We start from the raw sequence: 18,346 nt of genomic DNA, 5'->3' as shown, positions 1-18,346 counted from the left end.
TCCAAGCGGGCCCGTTCGGAACTTCGCACACCATTAATCTGCTTCACAGTACCAGTCAACTATTTTACCCACACTTTGGGCGTCTCCTGCGTTACCAAATTGTCTTTGGCGTTACCAAAAAATCGTACTTCCAACAAGATACTTATTTCACGGTTTAATAGGTTGAACGTACGTAGGATGGCATGTATTCATGTACACCATCTATTAAATTACAGAAAAAATATGTTTACTTACAAAAATCTGCAATTGTTTGAAAAATGTCGCGGACAGATTAGTGTGGGTAAAAAAGTTGATTGACCTCTGATTGAGATTTCCTCACGGGGTTGCCCCATATTGATAAACTCATGGTCAATTTCAAATGTATATAATGTTTGCACTTATAAACTTATAGGTGTAAGCCCAGGTTTCAATCCACTTGGATTTAGTAATTTTGGAGTTGCACTTATCTACGAGTAACGTGCTCTATTATCCACCGCATTTTCATCGCATCTTCAGCCAGTCATCTCTAGTCAAAATTTTGCTTAGCTTTGTGAGCCATTTATTAATTTCGTCTATTTATTAACCTCTTCACCACTAGTCATTCAGTTCTTGACAGCCAACGAAATGCCTCATACGCCACGGTCATCTATACATGACCGACATTCAACTCGAAATTAATTCTTCTGCAATGGAATTAAAAATCAAGGCGATTTGTCGCTGGTTTTTCGGTGGCGTACAGAGCACGTCACATCGTTTGTTTTGTGGCGGTGAAGAGGTTAATGCCTAACCTAAACTAACCTTACAAGTGGAATAATAATAACTTTCATATCGAGTCAGATAATCAGATCAGTAAGATAATAAAATTGATACGAATTGATCGTTAAATTTCTCAAAATATTCTTCTGAGGAATAAAATGATAAGTAAAACTAAACAAATACAATTTAACCTTTTCTTCCTAAATTCATTCAAATTATTTAATAAATAAAATCCAATGTAAGCACTCAAGGCTTCTTTTATTAAACCTATTCATTTAGTTTTATTATTGGTTTCCCAAATTACGTCCTACCTCAAATTACTTCAGAGACACATGTCAATTAATAAGTCACATTATTTATTGTTGAAATACAGCTAGCATACTTGTAGCATACTTAATAGGAATCTTTGATGCAATGCAAGTTATTTTTCATGTATTCGTTCTCCTTATCCATAAATCTCAATAGAACATGCTGTTAGAAACATGCCAAGTCTCGATTGCTTAAAAAAATACTGAAACCTCATTAACGTGTGCCAAGCCTGTGAGATTGATGTAATAAAAATAGTAAATATGACTAAAATGTGGCCTGTTCCAAATCACTTTTGCTGTTAAATAACTAAATTTTTTTTGAGTTTATACCTACCTAAAACGGCCTAGTCATGTAGAGACTGTAGAGTCCCACAAAAGGTTAGATTTTAGCCAAGTTTACTATTTATTACATCTATCGCCTAGCTTTTACAAGATTGAATAACTTTTACTAAGACGGCATACTTCTAATAGTTTGGCCGGGCTCTTTGGAAATACATAATTTTTTACCGCGACAGCACTTGGATACCACTCACAGTTTTGCTGGGCTCTTGAGTTTTACATCTAGTACCACCACGTACTTTAGATCCCAGAAAATCTAGGGTTTTAAGGTTTTTCTTTTACGTGGGCACTGAACGCTATTTCCGTGCAAAATTTTAGCTCTCTAGGTACCTAATGTAAAAGTACTTTTGATGGGTTTTAAATTAATCAATCAGTTATTCAGTCAGTATCAAAGTATAACTTTGCAACCTTATAACTTCTAAAGGAATGAAGCTATCATCTTGTAGTTTTAGGATTCTTATAAGTACTTTTCATCAAATGTCCAGAGTTTCAGCCTTCCCAGCCCTACAAGATGGAGGCGAGAAAATACGTCGAAATTGTTCTGGAAAAGATAGTTAGTAGGTGTGACTTGGCGGAGGCACTACCGTGCACCCAGGCTTGATTTACTTTTATTACGCGTGCTTGTATTGAAATCATATTTATTGGAGATAATTTCATCTCTTCGTGTCTTATTTCGACGCGATATATTGGATGTTGTCATTTGGGATACATGACACATGACTAATAATAATAAGCATTGATGTTTACATTACAGAAGATGTATGTACCTATGTAAGTCCTCTATAATAGTAGTATTGGTTTCCTCTATAATAAGTATTGTAGCAGTTAATTTTATTTTAGATTAAAAATGTAACTGTTAAATTTGCGCTCGTTTCCTAAGAATCTAATACCGGAAGTGAAAAATTACTTTATCTTATCATTCTAATATATAAAATTCTCGGGTCAAAAATGTTTGTGACCAAATTCCTTCGAAAAGGCTTGACCGATTTTTATGTTTTTTTTGTGTACACATGTCGGTAGGTCTGTGGTATTTTCCCTATTTCCCTTGGTCACGTGATAACTTCAGATGGGATTTACCGATTTCATCCATCTATTATTAATGTTTTTAATACTTTGTAGGTTGTTATGGGTAAAAAATAAGATAGTTTCCCAAAAAATTAGGGAATTGCGGAAATCTTGTCTGACTGTATAGTATACGAGCCCCAATGCAAAAGAGTTCGTCTACTAGTAAAACTGAAAGTAACGTTTGTTTAAAATTGAAATATAGATTAGTAATACTAGTTTAAGGGGCTGTTTCACCATCCATTGATTAGCGTTAACCGACGGTTAAATGTGATGCCGTCTCCGTCTATTCGAACAAAACAAATAGAGACGGCATCACACCTAACCGCCAGTTAACACTAATCAATGGATGGTGAAACAGCCCCTTAGTCTACAAACTTACAATTAAATGGATATCAATGTATTTGATAAAAACAACGATTCACAGTTATTTACAGGAAGAATACTTTGTAGACATATTTGTGTAAAAGTCATATTTGTTACATGAAATAGTCAGACAAGACAGAAGAGCTTTACAGCCTTATTCATAAAAAACCTTAATTGAGGTTTGATCGGTCTGTTACTTAGCAGACTGATTAAGCTTAATAGACGGTTGTCAAGAAGTATGATTCATAAACGCTTGCTAGCAGTCTGCTAGTTGTTGAGCTGCTGATAGACGGATTAGACGCGTTATGTTGGCCACCTTGACAAATCAAAGACAAAAAATGGCCTAATCGATAATTTAAAAAAAAAAATTGACAGCAGTGACAGCAAATTAGCAGGAAAAAAAATAAAAAGCGAGATGTTTGTTTTCCCGCCATTTCCGATTCGCATGTTTATGTTGTGCAAAAAGCCATAATTATGTTAGTCGTCCTAATTTTTTTTCATATTTATTGTTAATTTATTGTAGCTAATTTAGAGGATTTTTAAATACAAATTCCTGAAAATAAATTTTCCAATTTTTTTTTAATCTTTGCGTATTACTATAAATATCTTCGGTATGGTTTTTTGCTCTTGTCAAAGTCAGCTGTTCAAACTTGTAGCGGCCATTTTGTGACTTAGCAGGGAGATAAAGGAGGGTCTACGGTCCTCTAACTTTAGCAGAGCCTTGATCGACTGATTAGCGCTAACAGACGTTTATGAATCATGTTTTTTAGCATCGGGCCTTCAAGGAGCCTTCAAGGAGGCTCTAACTTTTTATGAATAAGGCTGTTAGTATGTACCTACAACGTCGGGACGATGATCCAGTCATTTCTACATCATAAACATAACTCGTGTCTGGAAATCAGATCGTTGTGAAATGGTTATAACCAAAAATAAAAGAAATTCTCTTTCCAAAAATGTTAATTATCCGTCATAAATGTCATTATAAATAATCAGTTTATAATACGACTTTTACTAACATCATTTCATTTGCCTCCCGTAGCGCCATCTATATCAGGGTAAATGGACTACCGCTATCTTAAGATGCCATGCGCAGATATCCCTTTCCCTTTAATCCTGCTATTATAGTCTCTATCAATTTGAAACAAGGCTTATATTTGCAAGGCTCGCTCGCGCTTGCGCGTTACGATCGATTACTTGTGTCACCCAGCACCCTTAGATTGACAGATGTGTGTTGTGAAAATCTATTTACGGATTATTTAAAGGAAACAAATGAGTGTCTGATTCGAGACCAATGAAAACTGAAGGTAAGTTTATTCGAGTACAGTAAATAAAGGTTTCATGTTACGCCTTTGCTACAAAACAATTCAAAACATGGTGTACCGTATATTGTGTTTTTAAGGTTAGGTTAGGAACAAATATCTTAGTGATTTCTACTTTTTACTTTTTTCAAAATTGGCCTTATTAGTCCAATCAATGTTGAGTATTTTTTTTTCTTGTTACGGTAATTCAAATAATGTAGAGTTGATCACTCTGGTGATAAACCCGTCTCTCTAAAAAATAACATATTTTTGTAAATTAAGTTCAGTTGACAATAGGTCGTAATGAATTCTTAACTTATGCACACGTTTGGTAAAATCATTTCGATCATTGGGAAAATTCGAGGTGTGATAGTTCGGGCGTATACCTACAAACTGCTTGAGACACCATTAGTCAAACCACAGCGCCACCACGGCTTTTTTGCGGTACACTATTCAATTCTTAAATGTCCTCAAATGTATTATCGTGACGTCAAAATAAAGGAATTTGTGACCTGTAAGCGCATTGTAATCGCTGGGGATTAGGGTGTTATCACGATAATACGGGGCACCCTGAGTACCACCGGGGTCCACAGTTGGGGGTTCATCCTCGTGACACACGGGCGAGAGAACAAGGCAACAAATTACTAACTGTGTTTTCAGGGGTTCCGTTTTTGAAGTATGACCAATGGAATCTTATTATAGTTGCTACACAGTCTGTCTGTCACTGTGATGTATCTCAAGAACTGTAATAAATAAGCAGCTGAAACTGATATAAAATTCTAAAATAAATAAAAAATACAATGACCCCACACTGCTTACATTTTGCTTAGAAGTAAAACAGTACTAATATATTGGATTTTTTGTATGTTTTCTTACGCTGCAAAAGTCGCTGTAAATTTTAAATGTAATTTCGCACAATAATTCTGAAAAACTCAGTTAAGCGAGCCCGGTTTTGAACCCACGACCGTTTGAGAGGCCATTATGTAGGTCAAACCATTAGGCTGCTACGGCTCATCAAACATTAAGTTACACACGGCTTATCTAATCTGATGTAAGTGAAACTTTCAATTTATTATGTTACGAAAAAGACGCTTTAATGAAAAAAATAATAGCCTAAAATTATAATTTACCTCATTGTGTCAATGTTTTTATACTTATGGTCTCAGACTGATAGAACAAGTTCTATATTTTTTTTAACGTAATCTCGCACTCTATACATGTTCCACTGCAGGGCACAGGCCTCCTCTCAGAGTAAGAAAGCTTGGACCGTAGTTTCCACGTGAGCTCAAACCACTAGGCTTGTCCTTTCTTTCCTTCCTTAAAATTGAATACTACTCGCAAACTTTTTACTGACTGTACTTACATTGTCTTTCAGTCTAAGTATATTACAATACAATTCAACCACTGGACGTTGTGATGAGCCGAGTGTTGCTCAAACTTAACGTCCGTGAGTCCGCCAGCCGCTTGTGACAGACACCCCGACATATGGACCGCGCACTTGTCGACGCGGCATAATTTGTCCTCCATTACGATTTCATACGATTCCATACGATTCCCTCCGATTTTATACGAGCCGTAATAAAGTGGGGTCCGATTAAAGACCGGGCTCGTCTTTCCACCAACTGTTCCATCTGTGAGGGTGGTTTAATTATGCATTCGGAGTATTGAAAGTAGTATTTTGTAATGGATTTTTAGCGCGTAGGTACCAGTATGTTACTTTTGTATCGTAGGGGCATGACATGTTTGCATGATGACAAAAAACTCGATGTAAAAACTATTGCATTCGAGCCACCGAAAAGACTACAAAGTCTTGGTACCAAGGCTTTAAGCCATAGTGAAATGTATGTGTATTAATATATATCCGACGTCAACCAATTTCGGCTTCTAATTTGTACATTCTAATCTTCTTTTCGATCGAGTAAAATTTTACCTTTTCGATGCCGCTAGAAACTCAACAGAATCCCACAACACGTGATAACGACATCTATCTCAAAACAAAATAAACACTACGGTTCACCACATAGTATAATGTTGTAATTAACACATACTTTGTAATCACAATTTTAATAATCTTTTAACAACACGCAAAATAAGCTAATTTGTCACATCGAACGAATAAACTAAACATTTAATTTGGCGTATTCACCGTTGACAAATGCAGGGGTTGTGAAATGAAGTGTGAATATTGCGTCTCGGCGGGGGTCTCAGCCCCGTGGGGTCGAAGCGCTATGGGGTCGCGGGCCAGCTGCCCCCTACCCTTTATGTTGCAAGTACAATGGTGTTCAAATTACAGACAGGTACCATTCAATGTCGATCTTGTTTCATTGTTTTGTTATTTGCTAAGAGTATTGGCGTGTGCGCAGCCAATTGTGACCGAGTTTTGAGTAAATTGATTGTATTTTGTTTAGTGTGTCACCTTTCTTGTTAACTTGATGACTTTCGTTTTAGTGTGACGTAATCAAAATTGAGAAATGTACACGTTTTTTGTGGAAGATATTGATTTGGGGCGAGGTAATATTTTGTATTGTACCCGCGCTAAAACCAGCAGTAAACTTAATTAAGCAAAATAATGAATTCCTTGGAGATTAACAGAAATAAAGCACATGAGCAATTCCATAGCGTGTGTGAAATTCTCAATCCGTATTAGGCCCAACTTCTCAATCCCTCTCACACTAAAAGGAGGCCTGTGCCCTACAGTGCTGGGATGTCCGAGTATACAGATATATAGGAGCAGATGTAACATATGTAATCGCCACACCGTCTTAATTCAACTACAATTCCTGTAACACAGGAACTCGTAGCACACGATCCAGAGCCGTAGATTCTTTTTTGTAAGCTTTTCTATGCAATAAACTATTTTCATTTTTCAATTATCTTACAATTCAGCATGCGTTTTCCTGCTATTGAACGCCGCCGCGTGCGCACTGCGTCGCGGGCCGCACCACCCGCACGGGCAGTCCCCCGTCGAACAGAAGCACCACCACTACCGTCCGCGCGACGCCGACTCGCTCACCGCTGACGCGCAGTTACTGCATGACGTTCAGTGAGTATTGGGTGTTATCCTTTCTTAGTTGCTCTGGATATGAAACAGGAAGTCCACCAATAAACAGGAGCACCGTGCACCACTACCGTCCGCATGACGCCGATTCACTCACCGCCGACGCGCAGTTACTGCATGATGTGCAGTGAGTATCGGGTTTGTCTCTTTGTACCGACTGCAGTTACCTACTGCGCATATTATTATAAGTTTGATAAACTAAACAAGAAGATGACCAAAGCACTGGGCACTGGCTCATTCATCACTAAACAGTTGTTTTCCCAAAAAATAATGTAAACTTAGATACTATTTTTTGCCGGGCATCCACATCGACCTGCAAAATACATAAGTAGTCTTAGTGTTTGACATGTTGATGCCTAATAGATAGATACACCCCGGTGTCATCTCTAATACTAATGACATTAAATTAAAGATGGAAACTACTAGATCAGTGACCAGCATACAGACGCCTGTCTACCTTAAGTCTGCTCGGTTTTCGATGGCCGAAGTGTAATTGATATGCAGCAAAACAGCCACGATTTTTTTTATCGTTTTCAGGCACATAGAAGAGGACTCAAAGGTGTTAACTGCGGAAGCATTAGCCAAGATGACTCCAGAAGAGCTGGAGTTCCACTACTTTTCTGCTCACGACTTCGATAGAAACTCGAAGTTAGATGGCTTGGAACTACTTAAGGTGCTTAAATTATAACTTCAACAGTGTACCTAACTACAAATCTACAAGACAACTGTTGAATACGTTTTACGTATGCCAGTTCATAAAAGTGTTAATATAGGCCTATCTAAGATTTTAAGTTTTTTGTGGTAAGGTGAAAAAAGTTTATTCTGCAATCTGCAAGTGATTTAGAATGGTTTCTTTTATATCTTATTGTTATAATACGATCAGTACTTTCGGAAACACTAGTGTTTGGTAGAATATGCCGCTGACACAGGCAACTTGCCTAAAATAAGTCTTTCATGATAGTAACTTTTATAATAATTATAATAATAAGCAGTACATTAAAATTGACCTAGTTCAGAGTTACAGCTTGGTTTTTTCGTGTTTTTATTCAAGCGCCATTTGCATTTCAAATGGACCGAACGGTATTCAACGAAGATAAATTATATAGAGTAAATAACTACACTTCAAAAGCAAAAAAGTTATAAGTACAAAATTATCATTCACAGGCAGTGTATCATACAACAGAGCATGAGGCGCCGGATCCTGATGCAGACTCTTCAATAGAACCAGAAGCAGACGAACTGGAGGCTTACATAGGTGGGTAATAGTCGTAAATAACCAGCGTAGTATGTGGGCAAACTTTGTGGATAATAACAGTAACCGTGAATGGGCAGTGGCAGATTTAACATCTCTTTGGTTGGTACATGCGCAAAATTATCCCGCTACAATGCTTTATCTTCAAGAAATTGATCTAAATAAAAGGTATCCCCAGAGTGATAAATGACAAGAACCATGAAAAGAACGATGTTTTTAGGCATAGCTGTTGTATATGTAAAAATGGTCATAATTTTATTGTTTTCAGAATCAGAATCAGAATCATTTATTATCAATAACTGTTACATAATGAACACAGGCACATATATATATTTGTCAAACAATATATATAAAGTATTACATTAAGCCCACTAAAAATTAAACTAAACAAAATAAAATCAACCTAAACTAAGACCTAAACTACAACCTAAAAACCACCATCCCGCGTCGTACCCGGCTCAAAGGTGCCCATAATGCCAGCCGCATTTCCCCGCTGTATGGCCAGCGCTACCTGCTGAACCAGGTACTACCCGGAGCGGGGGCCGCAACCCCTATATATATATATAGGTACAGAAGAACAGGCATGACTCGTCATTGCAAATTTCATATAATAATAATAATTCAATAATAATAATGACTTATTTTTACTCTCCTTTTGTTAATCTATCTTTCGTCACCTGATTATTACTAGCCCAAACATTTGTTTACATTATTATCGTAAAATCGTTCCAGTAGCATAACAAGGCGGTATTCGCTCGATCTCATGTAATTTGTTAGGATTGTGCCCCCGCAATGTATCACTCATTATCTCATCTCAGCCGTAGGACGTCCACTGTTGGAACGATTTATTGGATTAATGTAAACAGGGCCTGCAGGACATGTTTTAACCTTGGATTGACGTTATTCCAGCTCTAGTGGACAGGACACTGCAGTCGGACGACACGGACGGTGACGGTTACGTGTCGTACGCGGAGTACCGTGCTGCCCGCGCTAACAACCCTGCCGAAAGGACGCCTAGAGTATTGGCTGCTAATTCTCCACCGTAACGCCATTAGCTCACCAAAAGGGTACCCAGATTAGGTACTGATCATTGACACCTTACCGTAATGGCAGTCGCCACCTAAGCGCGCCCAGGATTGTCATCTAGTGCTGATGGGTATTTCTCCACCGTTAAGGTGAGCGTGTCGTTAAGGTGGCATTCCGATGTTAGCGATCGCGACACGCGACCGTGACCGGATCGCATAACTCTCTGTACTTAATATGAATTTAGTCGCATGACGCGGTCGCGCGCATCCGTCATTGTTTCATATTAATTCGTACTAAGCAGTGGGTCGCGGGACCCGGTGACGGACGGTCGCTTGTCGCAGCCGTCGGTTGCGGTCGCTAATATTGGAATGCTATCTCAACGCTAGTAGCCACCAATTTATCGTCAATGACATTGATTACTGGTCATTGACACTACCTCACTGTAGTAGTCACCAAAAATGTAGTTATGTCAAAAATATCGTCAGATGTGCCAACTCTACCATCCCAGGTTGTAAACCTAGATCTGCCTTGATTTATCGTACAGCTGACTATACTCACGGTAAAGTTGACCTGGGAAGACGGAAGTTGCTAAATATGGCGATTTTATTTCTTATCAAATTAAAATTCACGTGATGAGAGTGAAGTGGCGACTAAGAACGATATAGGCCTATTAGAAATAGAAATGAAAACAAAGCTTTGGTTTATAAAACAAAATTAGAAATGATGCATTTAAAACAATGTGGTAACTCAATGTTTTTATTGTAATTTACATGTACCTACCTACCTAAAACTCTACAGGGATAGAGATCTACAAAGATAAACTCGTTATATCGATTGATTTGTTCCTGAGAAACCATTTTAGCAATTGAATCGACATTTCAAACATATTCAATAATTGACAGACAATATTTATATTAGGCAGTGATTTTAAATAAATAGGGATGTGTCTCAGGGCTGCCGATGTAAGAAAACATTGTAAAATATTTAATATATTTCTAACTACTAAGATTATAATAAACATATCTATAAGTTTTTAATTGTACTTCTTATTTACATGACTGAAACAACTGCTTATAAACAGGAATGCGTGATGAAAAGCTACAAAATGCAAATTACAGGTTTAATAATTAACAGTAATAGAAATTAAGCTATCGTTCTACTTCCAAATTATCATACGACAACTGTCTCGTCGTTTACGATAGTGAATATAGAAATACTTAATAACAAGTGGGTGATTCACAGAACTATGCACACTCCTTTTCTGTAGAAATAAAAGAAGTAAAAGGGTTTTTGGGAATTCGTTATAATGGATGCGTCCTATGGCATTTTATGTGTGAACCGGACCACAGGATGCAGAACTAATTTAGTGTGTCGAAGACTTAATCGCTTGAAAGCGTAACAGCTTAAAAAGTATATGTCCATGTAGTACGGTGCCCGGTCCACTTCTATTTTATTCATAGAAAACATTATTTTGATCCTTGAGGAGTCATCCTAGTTTGTGTCTACCTACAAGAAAAACCCTTCTTTGTGTACGACTCTCGTCATGTTTCGGCAAAAAGAAACAGTCGAAAGAATTCTTCTATGTGAAATATATCACATAATTTCGGTGCGCTTAACATACTCTAGAAACATCTTAGTGTATTTTAGTCTAAAAAATGTAACGTAACACATTTTTTTTGCAATAACTCAAACATAAAACAATGTAAGAAAAAAAATTGTTCAATTAAATGCACTAAACTAAGTGAACATAAATGCTCCACAGAAGCGCTGCTAACTTGACTACTTCACGGATCGGGGATTTTAGATTACATATTTATTTTAGCAAACGTTTTTTCGACTATAATTAATCTCCACACTGGTAGCGGGCGTCACAACTCATGCCCTCTTCTCCCCAGGCCGCCGCTTGCTTGATGCCCTTGGATATATCTTCGTAAGACTGCAGTTCAAGGCTATTTCTGAAAGACAAAAAGTTATTAATTTAGTTAGAACTATTAAAAACAATCCATATGTTTATCATTAGTTTTTCATATGCCAAGGGCGATTCCATAAATACAAAATCACTTTTTTTACCACAAAAATCGTATAACAATTTACTTACAACTAATACTAATTTTTTTAAATAATTCCACCGCGGTATGGATCCTAAGATTTTGGCAACATTTCCTTATTGTAACGCAAAGTCCAATGCTGCCTACATTGAGAGAGGAAGCTGCCAGTTCTTTGGTCTACTCTACAGTTAATGTCCGTCAGTTGTTTCGACAAATCTTTGATTTTACTTAACAAACAAAACAAGTGAACATAAATACATCAAAGGCTCTTTAAGTAAGTAAAGATACTCCAACGTTCTATTAAAAGTGGAGGGTTTTCATGGTCAATTGTTTAAGCTATTTGCATCACACAGTCAAAATAATTCTGCTGAGGCTGTATCTTGCCGCATGCCGGACGAATTGTGGGCCAAGATAACCACCGAATGGACGCCCATCAACTCGAAAAGGCGATCTGGCAGACCTAGACTAAGGCGGGATGAACTAGACTTGCTTTTTGAAGGACTGTCCCTTGTATGCAGTGGATAGAGAGCAGTTGAAGTATCGGAGGGAGCCCTTTGCATAGCAGCGGGACAGAATAGGCTAATAATAATAAGCTTGTATCTCAATAGTACTATCAAGGTAACGGGTACCTACCCTTGTATAAGCTTTGCACCTTGCAGCAGTATATCCGCGCCCGAGGAGTACATCGCTGCTTGCTCTGGCTTCTGGCAGGCCAGCCGGTACAGACACCCGAAGTGCTGTGTTTGCTGGCCAATCAAGTAGCTCAGGTACATGAGTATCTCATCTTCCGTGACGTACGACACGTTCATGTTGTCTGGGAGTATTAGCATGTTTTGGTAAAAAATAAATGAATTATTTAAACGTGTGCCCGATTGCTACTCTAAGATTTTAGGAGTAATGGACTACATAACAATAAATAAATAACAGGTCATTCAACTAGAGTATGTTTCCAAGGCAGGCAAAAAACAAGAGGTAGCAAATCTATCTGGACATGAATGATGATAATTTTACTTTATATCATACATTGATAAGATTGATAATTTTGAACCTTATAACTCACCCTCTACCTTACCCGCTACCTTATGATAGCTAAGTTTATGCAAGATATGCATAGTTCTCATATGCATATGCGTGAGTTAAAAACGCGTTAGTGTATTGTGGTGGTACGTGGTGATAGATGGGTTTGTGTGATTTGTGTGTGTGTTCTTACAGTGTGGCGGTGGAGGAACTGCATGAACGCGCATATCTTGCATAAGCTTAGCTATCATAAGGTCGCGGGTGAGCAAAGAAATTATTTTAATTCATTCATATGGACTTCCGCAAAGTAACGCCTGATTCAATAAATTACTTAGGTATAAAAAAATGTTGATGATCACTGTGGTAGGCACAAAGGTTATTATCCATTTTATCGCCTGCCCTAGGAACGCAGTATAAGCCGAAGTTATTCGACGGCAACTTTACAATGTCTTATGTACAAATTAGCCCTACATATACACAAGGTTTAGAGGCTGTTTCACCATCCATTGATTAGTGTTAACTTGCGGTTAGGTGTGATGCCGTCTCTATTTGTTTTGTTGGAATAGACGGAGACGGCATCACATTTAACCGTCGGTTAACGCTAATCAATGGATGGTGATACAGCCCCTTAATGTAACAAAATATCCTGAGAACAGAATGGATGCAGGCCGCTGCCAACCGAAGCGACTGGAGGTCTATGGGGGAGGCCTATGTCCAACAATGGACGTCCTACGGCTGAGATGATGATGATGATGATGAGTGTACTAGCAACCGTTGGTCAGGCAACAAGCGATCGTAGACGGATAATCCTCGGGCAATGGGATTAAGTCCCGGACATGACAAATGCATCAGCGAATACGTTGACCCTCGCCAAAACGGAATTATTTACAGAAAGATAACACTTACGACCTTTAGTTTCAATTGAAGGTGGTCAGTTTAAATTTACTACCAAACCATTTGATTCCTGACCCAGCGTAGAACGTTTTCACAGTAAGCTTCATAATGGATTCCTTCGTTCAAGCAATGCGATGTCATTATTAATTTTGCTTTGAAAAGGTTGCACAGTGGTGCACGATTCAGCTGGTTAGTAGGTACAGTGGCAGCGGAACGCAGATGCTAATGGTCAATATGGCGATTAGTCGATGCTCATTGTACCTGATGGTCATTTTGCGGAAGATGTGGGTTTTCGTAAGTGGATTTAGAATGCGGGCTGTCGGATTAGTTTGGAGTTTTTGGCTCTAAAACCAGTAGACACGTTATTAGGCGCGTGCCGATGATGAAGGGTTGTTTATTAGTAGTTAAGCTGTATATAGTTGGTCTACGGCGAGCAGAATCATAACGAAATAAATTTGAGTAATTAGGTACTTTCCTGGTTAAAAAATAAATGATTCTAGGGGTATTTAGTCCGTCATGGCAGGGAGTTATATAGCAAATAAAAAATATCTCACTAACGAAGATCTCACAATATTAATCTAAAGTTTACAATTGTTTTTATATTTTGAGAACGAAGTTTCTTGTTTTATTGCTTTAGCGAAGACTACTGTGTGCCTTTATCACACTGATTGTTCATGGAAATATAGCTCATTCAAATAACTATCAGGATTTGTAAATATTATTATAAATATTATGAGTATGAGTCAAATTTGATTCAGCTAACGACAACAATCGAGAAAACATCAACACAAAACCGCACAGCTGGGTAAGAATAAAACGTAAACATACATAACAAAAAGCCGTACTAGCCGAGTGGTTTAATGTATGGTCTCTCAAGTAAAGGGTCGTTGGGTTCAAGCCCGAACTCGCACTTCGCTCGCTTTCGTATATAATAATAATGATAATATATGGGACACTTGACACCAATTGACCTAGTCCCAAACTAAGCAAAGCTTGTACTATGGAGACTAGGTAATGAATAAACATACTTATAGAGATTAAATATCCAAGACCCGAGAACAAACATTCGTATTGTTCATACAAATATCTGCCCCGGCCGGAAATCGAACCCTACTACCCTCTACGCTGCACTCCTAAGCCAAAAGGCGGTATCTAAAAAACTAAAACCAAGAAAATAAGTCTAGTGGTTTAGAAATCTGTCAAGTAGCTAATTTAAAGTTTAACAGTGCCATCATAAGGAAATTGGCAGTACTTTTCGCAAAAAAATATCACTTTTGAGCTATTTATACCATTATATAGCCTGAAACATTATCTATCAGATGAACTAAGCAAATTGGCCGTGTCTTGTCTACAAAATGATTAAAACCCCTAAGAACAATAAAACCTCGTTAAGGCGACGCGAAATCAATTTAAACATTTTCTCTGTTTACTCGAAATGTCTAAAAAAGAGATATTGCCATTTGCCTTTTGAGGGCAGAACAGTCGGGACCTATTACCAAGAATTTTTGAGCTGGTCACGTTGCTGGTTGAGTTGGTTGGTTGAATGGGGTCTCCTTCGTAATCCATAATATCGTCTGTCAAAAACTCAAATGTCATAACACTTTTGCCATAAACACTTGTACTAGTTATTGTATACAGCACTATAATGAATAACTCAAAAGTGTTTGTTTTGAGATACCGGCTTTTGGCTCAGGAGGGCGGTACGGCCCAGTGGCGTTTCTTTTTCATGTCCCACGCCGCGTTTGATCTTAGTAACCCATGGAATAGACCAATGCACCTTACCATCTAGACTTCTTCCATAGTGGTGGCCGCCCTTCCATGCGCCTGCGCCGAAGAACCCCGCAGCCAGTATGAGCGCCTTCAACACTATCAGAATCACCAGGTTCGTCAGGTTGAGGCTCAGTACCTGGAACGGGGATTCATTGACATGGATTAGTACGCAATAATAAGCCCCATTTTTTGGGATTCCGTGCCCAAAAGGACCTAGTAGAGCTCTATTGCTCTTGCTTATTCTTGTGTTGGTTGTTTTTTTTTTATTCGACTGGATGGCAAACGAGCAAGTGGGTCTCCTGGTGGTCAGAGATCACCACCGCCCATAAACATCTGCAACACCAGGGGTATTGCAGATGCGTTGCCAACCTAGAGGCCTAAGATGGGATACCTCAAGTGCCAGTAATTTCATCGGCTGTCTTACTCTCCACGCCGAAACACAACAGTGCAAGCACTGCTGTTTCACGGCAGGACTAGCGAGCAAGATGGTGGTAGCAATCCGGGCGGACCTTGCACAAGGTCCTACCACCTGCAATATTGCTGGTATTGCAAAGACCGACGTTTTTGTATAGTGGCCATCAGATATTTCGGAGCGGCCAAGGTGATCAAAAATATCAAAACATGAACTCTAATACCTTAATAATAGAGTGCATGTGCCGATATTTTTGACCATCTTTGTCGCTCCGAAATATGTGATGGCGACTGCCCTTACGATTTTCTAGCACATTAAACTATTAACCTAAATAACCTGCAGTAGAACCTTTTCACATTAAACATCTCAGTCCCAAACGGCTTTCTTGATAAAACAACGATGGCTTCATAAGACAAGGTTGTCCCGCAGGTCGTTCTTATGGAGGTTTACCCATACATATACCCTTATACTTATACTTGTAGGACCACGAACGATCTCACATAGCGACTTCATGCATAGCGTGCAAAGTTAACACAAGTGCGATACGAACCTGCGAGACGCAGTCAAAACCAACCTGACTGCTGCCCGTCGACCGGGCGATAACATCTTTCGCCAGGTTCGTCACCATCTGCCCTCCCGCACCGCTGAGGAAACTGCCCGCAGAGTTCAAGATCGACGCCCTCGCGTACTGAGTCGTATCGTTAGAAACACTGTCAAATCTATCTATACTCTTCTCAAAGGGAACTGGAGGCTTATCGTGCGGCAACAACGCGTTGGTATCAAATCCTTGCCTTGGATACAACTTTTTAGCGTATTGAGGAGAAGAATACGCTCCAGAATGTTCCGCGCTAACGAACACTAGGCAGGAGAGGAATGCAAAAATGACGACCATCTTGGATAAGGGTTGGTTGCCGACTGAAGGAACAGGTAGTGTATACTGATATGATTGAGGCTCGGACATGCTTTGCTGTTTTATCTCTTCCTTGGCTTTTGTTTGTCGCACGCACGATGACATCTGCTAATGGCGCTATTGTTGTTGCTTTTTAGTGGCGGCGTGGAATTTTTAAAATGCAGACGGTAAGTTGGAATGGTGAAAATAAATTGCTTTGAAGGATATTACTGGTACAAAGGCTTTTTATTATACTTGGGATTAAAATCACGTGCATACTTTTGTAATATAATACTACCCGCCAACAGTCTTTCTTTTAAATTTAATTTAAATTTTTACTTTTATAGATGAGTATATAATTAAGTCCATTTCAAAATTGAAACAAAATGTATAAATATTGTCATTTACGTTTTAGAATATACCTAAAGGATTGACATGAGAACACAAATTGTTGTACGGCGCACAGGATCGGGACTAGGTAGGTAAGTTGAGTAGGTAAGTCTCTCAATAAGTATAGTAAAAAAAACTAAGGTGGAACGTAGTTCATTTTTTTACCTCATCGAAATGCAATTTTCAGTCTTTCAGGCTCTTTTATGCAGTTGGTAGTAATATGTATCACTGTGTAAATTTCACTTTCTAAATTACAAAAGTGATTTTAGGCCAAACCTATTTAATTTTGTTACCTTATTTTTAACTTTTTATGGTACCTATTAAGAGTGGTCCGTACTCATATATCTGCCGTTTATTTGGAGGTTCATGGCGTATCATTTTGTAAGTATCTCGACAAAACAAGCAAAACAACATGAAACAGTTAATCAAATACAAGAGGGAACGTAAGTTTTTTTACCTACGTAGGTATGCTACCTAATCGTAGCGCTCAAGATAGGCGACGGTCGCAACCACAAAGGGTGACGATGAGACGATGACAAACGTGGCGGAACATCTTTGTTTACCCCTAGTGTCGATTGTTTCCGCAACCACGGAATGTGGGCCGTTTCGGTAACTCTGACATAACAATGCCTTGTGGTGACACAATTTGGTGACCACACAACGAGGTTAAATAAAGAAACATTCTTTACCCGTTATAGTTACCCGTTTAAACAATTGACACGACCACCGCAACAAGTACGGAAATTCTTACTATGGTTGATTAAAAAAAACCCTTATAACTAATAATAGTTAAGTATAAAAAAATCTTTTTAACAAAAAAATTACACCGCCAAAAAACTGTGAAGCATAAATGAAATATTTTTATTTAACCTTAAATAATCTACATAGGTACAAGTTTGTAGTCGGTGCCTCAGCACGAGCCAGGAGTGGTAGAAACCCATCAGGTAGACGAATATAGGTCCACTCCTGCTAGCTAAGCACGGACTTCAAACTGGTACCTAAATTAAGGTTAAATAAAAAAGATTTATAATTTTTTGCTTTTCAGTTTTTTTGTTAAAAAGATTTTATTTTATATTTTATTCCCACCCTTTGGGTAATTTTTTTTAAATTTATACCTACGGGGCCAATTTAGAGGTATACCCTATCCAATAAAAAAAGAATTATCAAAACCGGACTACTCTGTAAAAAGTTATGCCTGGTCATACATTACAATCAGTGAGTGAACAACCAATCATTCCCTGTTTTCCTACCCTTAGGGTTAGAATTTTTTTTCCAGATTTATATGGGATCAATTTCGGGCTATAGCCTTTCGAATAAAAAATAATTATCACAATCAGACTACTCCGTAAAAAGTTATGCGTGGTCATACTTTAAAAAAATAGTAGTAACTCAAACTTTTTCTTAAACTGCAAAAACATCCCCTATTTGGCAACACCATAATTTAGCTTATTAACATGGCGGACCTTTGAAAAAGGTTTTGGG

The 18,346-nt window shown here is 38.3% G+C and overlaps 2 protein-coding genes across 3 annotated transcripts; one reads left to right on the top strand and one right to left on the bottom strand.

Annotated features, from left to right (window-relative positions):
• The first annotated feature begins 4,019 nt into the window (after positions 1-4,019).
• Positions 4,020-10,481, top strand: LOC141429577 (multiple coagulation factor deficiency protein 2 homolog). The gene is made up of 5 exons (XM_074089955.1): positions 4,020-4,114; positions 6,995-7,151; positions 7,704-7,839; positions 8,331-8,421; positions 9,328-10,481. Exons 1-5 carry the CDS (start codon positions 4,102-4,104, stop codon positions 9,462-9,464), a joined length of 534 nt encoding a protein of 177 aa, XP_073946056.1. The 5' UTR covers positions 4,020-4,101; the 3' UTR covers positions 9,465-10,481.
• Positions 10,188-16,626, bottom strand: LOC141429576 (uncharacterized). 2 transcript variants are annotated; one of them, XM_074089953.1, is made up of 4 exons: positions 16,160-16,626; positions 15,186-15,309; positions 12,126-12,306; positions 10,188-11,399 (listed from the first exon to the last, which is right to left on the bottom strand). In XM_074089953.1, the coding sequence occupies exons 1-4, from the start codon at positions 16,598-16,600 to the stop codon at positions 11,288-11,290; spliced, it is 858 nt and encodes a 285-aa protein (XP_073946054.1). In that variant the 5' UTR covers positions 16,601-16,626; the 3' UTR covers positions 10,188-11,287. The 2 variants fall into 2 exon arrangements, with proteins under 2 accessions (XP_073946054.1, XP_073946053.1); XM_074089952.1 differs by having other exon boundaries at positions 16,136-16,624.
• Between the last annotated feature and the right edge of the window lie 1,720 nt (positions 16,627-18,346).

Source organism: Choristoneura fumiferana, chromosome 7 (genome assembly GCF_025370935.1).
Source record: "Choristoneura fumiferana chromosome 7, NRCan_CFum_1, whole genome shotgun sequence".
In the NCBI taxonomy this organism is placed as follows: domain Eukaryota; kingdom Metazoa; phylum Arthropoda; class Insecta; order Lepidoptera; family Tortricidae; genus Choristoneura; species Choristoneura fumiferana.
This window is presented reverse-complemented; position numbering and strand designations above follow the sequence as displayed.